The sequence below is a fragment of the Leuresthes tenuis genome, unplaced genomic scaffold (assembly GCF_036924035.1).
Source record: "Leuresthes tenuis unplaced genomic scaffold, fLeuTen1.0.hap1 SCAF_5, whole genome shotgun sequence".
In the NCBI taxonomy this organism is placed as follows: domain Eukaryota; kingdom Metazoa; phylum Chordata; class Actinopteri; order Atheriniformes; family Atherinopsidae; genus Leuresthes; species Leuresthes tenuis.
Genome location: NW_027325359.1, coordinates 14387929 through 14399540, shown reverse-complemented (window position 1 = coordinate 14399540; position 11612 = coordinate 14387929). Strand labels below are relative to the sequence as shown.

General features: G+C 40.5%; 1 protein-coding gene across 1 annotated transcript in view; it reads left to right on the top strand.

The window, feature by feature from the left end:
* nell2a (neural EGFL like 2a) overlaps positions 1–8149 on the top strand; it is an 80192-nt gene extending 72043 nt beyond the window's left edge. Inside the window, exons 18-20 of the mRNA XM_072386208.1 lie at positions 1401–1577; positions 4518–4742; positions 7363–8149. Of these exons, the coding sequence (XP_072242309.1) occupies positions 1401–1577; positions 4518–4742; positions 7363–7404 (444 nt within the window). The 3' untranslated portion in view covers positions 7405–8149. The remainder of the gene's footprint in view (positions 1–1400; positions 1578–4517; positions 4743–7362) is intronic.
* The last annotated feature ends 3463 nt before the right edge of the window (positions 8150–11612 follow it).

The following is an 11612-nucleotide window of genomic DNA, read 5'->3' as shown; positions in this document are numbered from 1 at the left end:
ATCTATGTTTTACATTACACGTGCATGATGACCCAAATCATACATCTAATGACAAAAAGGTTAGCTGATTACACACTAAAGGCTGTAATTATTATAATGAAACAACTGAATACAGCTCAAGGCCTGGTAAATCGTTACAAAGGATGAAAACCCGTTCTTTTTGATGTCCATGCCACCCAAGCTTCAGGTAGTCCTTCTCAAGAAAGCATATCCAATTACATTTGACCCCTAAAAATGAAAGAGATAGAAAATGACAGGGATTTAGCGGTGAGCTTTATGTAGTTATTTCTAAATATGCTGGACTGACTTTGGCTTCTGATGTTGTTGTTTTGATGGATTTTCTGACACCAAGGTAATGAGGCATCTGGGATGAGCTGGTCTAGAAAACTCATTCTGTCGTCCCAAACACATTTTGTTTCAGAATTATTGGGTCACGCAGCAGTCATACGTTGCATTTGAGCATTTTGCTCACGCTAATGCCAAGTGTCTGGGAGTAGAGGAAGGTGATTAAAGTGGATTAGTGTCGGTAGTGAAAGATCAAGCAGCAAATTATTCATTTGATTACAAAGGACCGGGACAGAAATGGTTCCCCTAATTAAATGAGTCATATTAATTGATTTGAGAGATTGAAGAGCTGCCTGTCAAAATTAGTTGTGTCAGGGAGCAGAAAAGTAAACATGTTATTGTTTTGGAGGTGGGTGGACGCAGCTGGATATTAGGTGGAGTGTTGCCACAACTAACTGACAATGGAAACCAAGGTCAAACAACACGGACAAGACAAAAGCTGGGATGTCTTCAATCTGAGGCTGTGCAGTATGCAAACAGCTGATTGTTTCAATTTTTTATGAAAGGCAGATGGCTTTTCATTTTGTGAATTGCCTTTCCTGGGTGTTAGCAACCTCCATGAGAAGCATAAAATGCTGCATGTATAACCCATCAACCCATTTTATTCCTATAGATGTGTCTGATTGAAATACCTTCTTTACGCTATGGCGATGAGTCCAAAACAAAACAAGAAAAACACAGCAAATTTTCAAGTTTGAGAATCGGAGGCCTTCTGTAATTAAATGATGACAGTTGGAAAGCAGATGAGAAACAAAAAGACAGCCAAGTAGAACTTCCTTAAACACCAAGCTGATGAACATGTAGCAAAGGCAACCACTGTGCATCAACATTCATAAAATATATTTTATTCCGGAGTGTCTTGCCTTCAGTTTGAGTTGAAAAGTCGTAAAAACAGCTTCAAAAGGGTTGGGCTTCATAGCCTTTATTACATTATTAATCATGGACATATATGTTTAATGACTCCATCACACAAATGGCTTTGTCTTTTACATGTGAGATTTGCTCATGCCTGTGTGCGGTCCTGCGTTAAATGTTTAATTACTCTCTGTGCTCAGGCTGGCCAAGTGATGTGCCGCAGGATGGTGTGCGACTGCGACAACCCCAATGCCGACCTGTTCTGCTGTCCCGAGTGCGACCCTCGGCTGAGCAGCCAGTGCCTGCACCAGAACGGCCTGCTCACCTACGGCAGCGGCGACACATGGGTGGAGAACTGCCAGCAGTGCCAGTGCCTGGTGAGTAGAGGCGAAGAAACGTAACAAAATTGACATCACAAGAATTTGCCCCTTTTGTTAAAAGCCACCTCGAGTGATAGTAAAACCAACATCAGCATTCACTGCTGTGCAGCAGCGCCCACACAAGAAATGTAACAAATACCCCAGTCTCCATGGAAATGCTGAATGAGAGATGTGGTGAGTAAAAAAAAAAAAAAAAAAAAAGTCAAGGAGACTCGCAGTATTTTGAGGAAAGAGCGGGGGAGTGATTAAGAGGTGAATAGGAAGGTTGCGGAGAGGAGAAAATGAAGATTGGTTTTCATCTGGTGCAAAAAGAAAAAGCGTGAGTGATTACTTTGATTTGTAAGAATTCAAAGAACCCTCTTCACTGTTGTCCTCTGTGATGGAATTACACATTTTACTGAAGGGTACATCCAAGGTTGAGAAATCAGGAGGGTAATAACAGTCGCAGGGTGTAATAGTGAGTATTATTTGTGTCCTTAGAGTAGGTGTACACAGTATGTGCTTGTATTGATTGATGAGCATTTGCTGCACGTGTGTTTCTTGTAATTTCCAGTGTCCTTTACTAAGCATGCAACCCTATTTGTCATATCAAACAAAATAACATGGTGCACACCACATGAATCTTTTACCGTGAGACATGTGCGCTATTTACTTTGTGTTCACATCTTCAGCTGTGCTGACCTTTTCCAGGGTTTACACTGTGCTGTTGTTCAAGCAACAGGGAAACATCTTGCAAGTGTTTCCCTGTAAACCTGACAAAACCTTATTGACAAATGCATATTAAATGCAAATGGCATGCTTTACATTCCACCGTCTTGTTGTACTCACACCATCACCAGCTGTAACACACTCCCACACCAGTGTCATTTCCTCTGTTCAGTTACTCACAAATCATCTTCACTGTGTATCTCAGACAAGCCCTCTTCAGCTACTTTCCCTTCTTTTCAGCCACTTTGTGTTCCTTTTAAAGAGCACCTATACTTGTAGCCAAGATACTGTAATGTTGGCTCCAGTCTGTCAGATTTATGCTGTGAGCAGAAACAGTAATGCCCTCCTCATACCACCTCCCCTCCTCTCCTGCCATTGTAATGCTGCCCCGATGCTCAGACCTAAGGGTTGCTTTTTGGGTTTCTTACAGCACACTATTATAGGAGAGCCTGAAAAATCACTGCTCGGCTGAGAGGCAGCGGGGAAGCACAGCCGATTGAAAATGGGTTCGCTCGGCTTCACTCCCTCCATGGCCGTGCTCACCGCAGGCACTTATACGTGTTGACACAAACACATTTGGGGAGTTAGACATTTCTGTCACAACAGTAGAGCACACATACAGTGTAAACACAAGTATGTACATAGTGAACACATGTTTGGAAATCTTTGCACAATATTCAGATGTCCATACACACACAAAAAGATACAAAAGACACTCAATTAAGGATGCACAGATGTACAGACACAGCAAAAGAGCCCAACGTTGCCACCGCCTGAAAGAACAGGCATCTCCTGCAATACGGTACCGCAGCTCCAGTAGCGTGACAGGGACGTGAAATGAACCTTGAATGCTGCAACACTTAGCAGAGCAATGGCTGTCCAAGCTCAGCAGGGGACTTAGAATACATAGTGACAGCAGGCAGATGGGCAAAACACGCTCCCAAGACCAGAATGTGTCGTTCTCTGCTAAGTGTTCAGTCATTTGAAATCTAAAATGTGGCCTTTGCAGGCAATGCGCTTATGAGCCAATTGGGATTTTATGTCTTCTTGATTTGCACAAATATCAAGAGAGCGCTAATTTCTATTAACATGCATGTAAGTTATACTTAAGGTCAAAGCACATCTGAAAGAAATGTATAATTGTTGGAGGCTAATTTCCAGGCAAAGATAAATGTCATTGGTTTTAATCTCCTGGTGGCATTTTGCAACATTCAGACTTACAGAAGGTAAAACTATGTAAAAGCCGAGAGATTGAATTGAAACGAGATACCAAGAACCTTAATTGGAAAGCCAGATTAAAATAATAGCTGTCTCCTGTATCACAAAGGCAGGCTTCAGATTTAAATTTTTATATCACACTCATTGTATGCCAAATGTCTTTGTGATCACAGGTCACATCTTCATAAACAGACAAAGACGGCTCACATCACAGTAAGGGACAGTTTCCATAGGCTACGTTCAATCCTTCCCTCTCGCTGCTGGTAAGGAGGGGAGGTTGTCTCCTTTTGAATGTTTACACAGAACACAGAGGCTAAGAGTGGGCATTAGCGCTGTGGGAGTCCATGTGCCTTATAGCCAACCTAATTTACAACATCTCTGAAACGCTGAGCTAGAAGATTTTTTTCAGTTATATTAAATACCCCCAGTGGGACACTTTGATCAAGCTTCAAACTTCAAGTGTGTGTCCTTTGTATCTTCTGGTGTGTTTAAATGTAAGATCATATGTCTCGACCAATAAATGACTGTGGAACTTCTCACTGCTGTCAGTGAAACTAGAAATGGGTCAGGCCAGAGAGGTACAGATTGTGGGTCAGACAGAATTTGCAAAGATGGTCAAAATATGTGACCTGTTTTCTCAGGCCAATAGAAAATGGCAGCAGGAAAAATCCAATATAGCTTTTTGTGCTGTAAGTAGGCAAGGAGATTAATATGAGAACAACAATAAGACAATTAGAAAGCGGCAGCATTTACTTCCCCTGAAACTGCTGACTTTGTTGGAAGATTGCTCTGCTCATCTATATTTTCTTGGTACCTAACAACTTCTTTTTCCCATCAAGTAGAGACGTTCCCACAGGCATGCAAATACACAATGTGAGGAAAAATACTGTGTATTTGCATGAATAACTTGTTTAAGCATGAAGAATGCATTAGTGTATTTGCTGAGATTATTTCAGACTTCTTCTACTTCTTTCTCAAACCATCTGAGGTTCTCTCTTTCTGCCCTCACAGCAGGGCCAGGTGGACTGCTGGCCTCTGCCGTGCCCGCCTGTAGACTGTGAGTTCACTGTAGTGCCCGAGGGCGAGTGCTGTCCGCGCTGTGTCACCGACCCCTGCCAGGCCGACACCATCCGCAACGACATCACCAAGACCTGCACAGACGAGCACAACATCTCACGCTTCAGTGGCTCCTCCTGGATTAAACACGGCACAGAGTGCACCCTGTGCCAGTGCAAGGTAAGCCTCCAGGTCACCGGCAGCGGCCGAACAGCAAATTACAGCTCGCCTTGTTCAGTGGCAGATGAGACGTCAAAGAAAAAATGGCATGTAAACTGAGAACCCATTCCAAGGAGACAAAAAGAGTACATTGTGGTCCAGTTTTTGCACTGCAAAAGCAATCTGAGAAATACCTTCAACTAAGATACATACAGTGAGAACTTTGAGAGAGAAATATCAATGGCAAGGAAGATATAAAGTTCTATTTGAGAATTAGTTCCTTTGAAATACACAAACTTGAGAATCTATGTTTGACTATGTTTCTTTTTTATCTTTTTCCAGCAATATCTTTATTGAATTGCAACAAATTCAAACAGTAGAACCAATCACAAGAGTTTACAGCCAACAAGAGGAATATACAGAGAGCCAGGCAGATTATCATCTAAGTTCAGACTTTTTAAATGTGGCCTCCCGTTACACGGCAGATACCGTTAAAGTATTGTTTAAAAGGAGCCCACTGTACCTTTAAGAAATTAGATAATGCTTTCTTATTGTTGAAGTTATGGACGGGTCATTTATCCAGTTAATGAACTTACTTAAGTGTTTTTTGGAAGTATTAAACAAAGATCTAAAGCAGCTCTGTCTTATGTCAAATGAAGACATCTTGGCTCTGTTTCCAACTATATGATTTCCAAAGCTTGTCTAAACTCCCAATACTTACATTCCTACACACAGTGGAAAAAGGTCCACCCAGCCCTGTCCATACTTTGTTGACAAATCTGGGACACTTCTTTAAAACTTTTCTGGTGTCATATATGTCCTCATTAACCAGTTATAGTGCAGCAGTTTGATCTGAATGTCAACGGTTTCTGTTTGTGCTTTGGCACAGGCTGTTTCCCAGTGTTCACTACTCAATACCTTTTCTAAAGCACCCCTACTGCATTTGAATTTCCAGACTAGATAACAGTCGTATTGATAAACACTGACTTAAAAGATCGAAAAAAGTTTCTCACCTGAAAGTATATGAAAAAAATATTCATGTGGGACACCACGTCTGGCAACCAATTCTTCAAACAACATTACGTTACCATGATCTAATGCCATGAGATACCTTATGGCATTTATTACTTTTTTTCACTCATCTTTATACAGACTGCTTTGCCAGATGGGAAAAAATGGTTACCCCATATTGAGCTAGTGTAAATATTTCTTAACCTGATATCATGCTGTAATCATGTTTCTAACTATAGGAGTTTTGTGTTATTGACTTTTGATGAGAATCAATACTGAATGAAAGGCAGTTTTGACTGAACAATTTTCAATATCTATCCACGATGGATTTATCTGTAAAATAATCCATTTCTGTCATCAGTTGGGCTGCTCAACAGTATCAGAAGGCACTTAAATTTTGGTAAAGGGTAAATGCCTTTTGGTATAGAAGTGAAAACAATAGCGAATTTAATGTTCAATTTGAATTTATTGACAAAAAACTCTCTTTTTGAATGCGGACATCCGGTATTTTCAGACATGCTTATTCTCCTTGTTGCAAAGAGTTGAAGCTGCAGCCATTTAGCTTAGCATTAAGACTGGCCTGGCTCTGTCACGTGGTAACAAAATAAATTTTTTTAATCTATTAGCTGTTTATTAAAGCATTAAAATATCGAGTTACAGTTTTATGGGGTTATGTGCTTAGCTGTTCCTCGGTGGAGGTGCTGGAGTTTCTCATGGTTGCCTAGTAACCTCGCAGATGATGACAAAACTCCTATTTCCAGCCTACATGCTAAGTTTTAACGAGCCTGTTTCCTAAAATGATTAACCATTTCTTTAAATAAAAATGAGCCAAAGTCTTGGGCAGAGAAACCTGCACTGAGAGAGCATTTGTCGGCCTCTCATCTGGTAGCCTCAGGCTCAGCTGCAGCTGGTAGTCACAGTGGGCTCTCTCCTCTGCACTGTGTTAAACAAGCAGACCTATTTGCATAATGCAGTAGTTGCAATGTATGGAGCCCTGTCTAAGAAACCGAGACAAACACACATAATTTCCTCCCATATATCAAATTGGAGAAAGCTGCTCGATACAAATATTTTATACAGCGGGACTGAACAGTCATTTAGAGGGTAAACTATGCAGGCAATATCCTCTTTGTTTCCAAATGTCAGTGTAAATTGTTTCCCTCAGCTTTAGGACTAATCCACTAAGACCGACTCTCTTGTCTGAGTTCCTAGGATGAAATATTTCCTTCCTGCATGCCTGACGATGATATCCACATCATAGGGAAAAGATGGCAGCCACTTTCAGTGGGAGTCTTCAGAAAAGATTTACGATCAATTCAAATACATGGATATTTCCTTTTTTTTTAGGTAGCTCTGCACTGCTCATGTAGTTCTGAGTTGGCCAGATTGGTGATCCATGACTCAGTGATCATTCACATTTGAATTCCCAGTAGAAAATTGCCTCCTTGGATCAGTTAGTGGTGAAATGACACCCAGAGGAGCTCGAAATGCCAAACGAAGCCTGCATGCTGCAACATCGCCGCCACTTGAAAATACCATCTGTTGGCTTTCAAAAAGCGTTTGCCCGAGGTTAAAACGTGACAATAATCCCCCCCGTGTTTCTTTGTCTTCTCTTTCCTCTCGTTTGCAGAATGGACACATCTGTTGCTCAGTGGACCCCATGTGCCTTTAGTCCAGGCAGATATGAAGGCACCTGTACAGCGTTCTCCATGTAAAAAAAAAAAAAGTAACACCACCCCTGTGTCCCCTCACTGTCCTTATCACAGGCCTGGGTCAAAAAGTGTTTGCACTGTCAAGTTGGTTTTGACCTGCTGAACCAAATGAATGGAGGTTACAATTCAGGTCACACTGTCAGACAGTTGTCCAACTTTAACCATCAGATTCTCTCCTCTGATTATCTGCAGCTTATTGCTCTTATTCTGCATTCCATACGGTAATCTCCACCCACCCAGAACCTTGTTCACGTTAGATATTAAAAGTAACATGCAAACAGTCTGTGACCCGCGCCTGCTCCCTCAGCTCCTTTATACCAAAAGCAAACCTGTATCATACCAAACAGATGATGGACTGCAGCTCCCTCAGACCCACTCTCTTTATTCTGTCTCACCACGTAGAGTGAACATTTGAGGATCACACTTCCCCACTCCGATTCATTGCTACATGAAACTGTAAGATACTACTGTTACTGGCATGACTGTGCTTGATGTCCATACATTTTTGCTAATTTCTAAATTCTCAATGCTGATGATGTTGATACCTTAGATAGAGCAAAGACAGTTAGCATAAGGTTCTGTTTGCGATTCGTCTATATTAAGTGGTGCTTTGTAGCATTTTGTTCCATTTCTCCTTTTTGTAATTTTTCTTTTCAAGCTTGTTATTGTGTAATAGTGAAATAAAGTATTTCCATTTACATTTAATTCTTGTCTTCGACTTGTATATGACTGTCAATTATTTGTTTCCATTGTGATTGAATACTGAGCGCTCATGAATATGTGATATGCTGCTTGAGAGAAGAGTTTTTGAACCACTCTCAAGAACATTAGAACAAATTAACCTTATTAAAATTTAAAGAATAATTTACTAATTGGTGATGGATTAGTTGTAAGTAATTTTCACTTATTAGGAACACTGTCTGGTCTACCAGCTTATAAAAAACATTTAAGGTAGAGTTTATTCTGTCTGCTGGTTGCATGTAAACTAATGATCATTGCTTACATTACTTAGAGGGATTTTTCCCATTGTGCCAAACATTCTTATTACTGGATAATGATAATGATGATATTCTTACTTTTATTGTTGAGTGATATATTTACATCCAACACTCATTGACTGGCTGTAAATAGAAAATAAAAATAAAACGTTTTTTGATAGTATTCTGGGGCACTTGATGATCCTTTCATCCATATTTTTTAAACTTTCCTCAAATGTGATTCTACAGTCATAGTGGTATGGCTCTGCTCTTGGATTCCTCTTGGATAAGTCTTTCCACCTGCAAACGTGGAATGCCTGAGGCGGGAAGAGCAGCAGCAGAAACACCCCTGGTGTTGGTGGGATAACAACTTGCAGAGGAGACAGCAAAGGAAGGCAGGCTAGTTTAAACAGGGTGCTCTATGTGAGATTTACAAGCTCAATGCATAGAAGGGAAACGGCCCTACCTGGACAATTGCTATGCTGGATTTAGTAAAACACATCTTTTATCTTTTTGCTTCGTTTTGTGTCCCCACTGTCAAGTGTGTAGCATGTTATGACATCTAGTAGCACTAATTCAAAATCGCAACAGACTGAATGACTTCCACCAAGCCGCATGCTTTAGTAGCAGTTCAAATTGCAAATGGCCTGCTTTACAGCCGAATAATCCGAGAAATGGCCTCCTGTAGTCTTTTCTTTTACACTTTTCCTTGGCCTTAATGGAAAACATAATGAAGTCAAGGGCAGATAGTTGAGGATATTTGCGAGGGCTTCAAAAAGTAAATCTGGATGCAATAATGATCTGACTACACTTAAATTAAGCTGTAATGTCTGTTTGCAATGAAGAAACTACGTCTGTTCCTAAGATTAACCCAATGAAAGCAGCAAAAGTCAAATATAATGTTTACACATTCATCTACATTATTCCAAAGTAGTGATGCTGCAATAAAACAATCAAGCTTCACTTTGAATTTTGCAGCAGCAAGGAATTGTAAGATTGGCATCATTAAAGTTATCTCATTAAAGTATAGTTCAATGTTTCCTATGCTGTCACTTAGTTTTCTTCACAACATAGCCAGTTAAAAAAAATAATAATAATTTGGTTTATTCAGCACAATGTATAAATTGCTTTAACTACACATATTTACACCTTGACCAGTAACCAAGTAACATTTACCATGAATGAATGTAGTCAGTGAATTTGTTGAATCACCATTATTACATTATGTTTACCCTGTAGAATTTCATGAGATTTGGTTTAAAGGGAGAACATGGTTACAGCGAATATTAGTGAAGATACATTTTCTTTCTATAAAAGATTGCAAATTGTGCAGAGATATGCAGGGAGGGACAATCTAATGTGCCTTTTTAAACATCCCCACAGACATGTTTGAAGATAATATGAAGATACTCTGCACTGAACGATATGTGTCATACTTTTTTTCCGAAAACATTTCAGTTGTCTCGTTAGAGATTCTTAAGAGTGGCTTCTATTACTCCTTCACAAAATAATTAAAAATAATCCTAATTTGATATAAATCGGTTTGGTCTGTTGTAAGTGCAAGCTTCCAGTCTCCATAAACCTACATCATCAGGACTAATACCAAGATGCTAACTGGACCAAGACTGGTTTCAAAATGAGTGGCAGACACAAATTCATACTGTTCACAGTGAAAACTCAAACCTGTAAGAGAAGTAGAATGACAATTTTTGAGAGGAAACATACTCACTTATAATACTACATTATCAGCATGCATAAGCATCTTTTCAGGCAAATATTCTCACTTCCATTGTCGGATTGTAACTTTGCTTTATTGTCAAATGAATACCAAAGATTAAATTTGTCTTGAGAGATCCAATATATAGCATTCTACCCTTATGTGAATTTTCAGTGAGGCCACTTGTATGGGACACTTTCACATCTGCATATTGGATGCTGAGCAGTAACCACCTCAGCTGTGGCACACAGATTCCTCTCCTCCAAACTTTCGCCTGCGCCTCAGGAGAAGGTCGTAATACTTGTATCGCAGAGGAGCTCTTAAAGCTCCTAATATAATTATCTATCCCTTCACAGCCACCGACAAATGAGTTCAGCCGGGAGATGGCTTCATTTCCCTGTAGAACTGTCTCTCCGCTGACTGATTCCACGACTCTACCTCGCAGCATCTTACATTAACAAACACAGAACGTAAGAAGGCCCATTTATATTCAAACACACTCTCCTCTTACTTGTGCTTTTTCTGCACTTCCTTCCCTTGCCCTAAAAACTTTTTACCTCAGTTTATCATGACACAAAACTCATTCCCCTGAGTTAAACATTAGAACTGGGGCCAGTCCGCAGAGTGGCCAGTCCGCAGTGGCTGCTCGTGGGTTGGCAAAGCCACCATCTGGCCTGCTTTGGTCCAGTGGCTTCTAGCTCATGGTGGCAAGAGGCCAGTGGGCACCTGAGTTGTGGAGCCACAGCAGGGCAGACTGGTCCTCCAGCTGGCTCCTAAATGTCCAATTTTCCATGGCAGTGCTGAACCTTCTGCAACAGATGCCTGGACCCACAGGGAGTCCACTTCACTGCCTGTCCTATATTCACTGTTAATGACCTCACACATCATTGTGACTGTGGCTGGTGAAGCAAAGCAGCAGCAAAAGGTCCATTTTACTTTGGGAGAAAGTTTAAACCAACAACATACATAATGCAATATATATATTTATATATCTATATGTATTGGTGGTTTTTCCCATTAAATTACAGTGACGTTCTGTTCCCCAAATAGCTCTAATTGGTCTACAAAATCCATGGCACTGTTGAGAGAGAAATACTTTTTTTTCTTTGTCAAAAAGTTCACATGAAATTATTCAGAAGTATTCATATCTCTGCACTTAGAAAACTCATCTGTGCAGAATGTATAGGAAAATTGCTTGGAAAGGTGCAGTTTACACCATTTATCTCTAACTGCTGCAGGATAAACTGTATTTTCTGTTCATTTGTCACAGCTTGTGCAGGACGGACTTAACACACACACACACACACACATGCAGAGCCGAAGCCAAAACATGAGGGAAAGCCAAGATGAACTGATATTCAAACAAGCAGAAATGTGCCACAGTCCACAATGCCCATAACATTTGTTTCCAGATGCAACAGTGGCTGCAAACGAGGGTGGAACGATCAGGGCAGCCACTAAAAGTGGGAGTAGG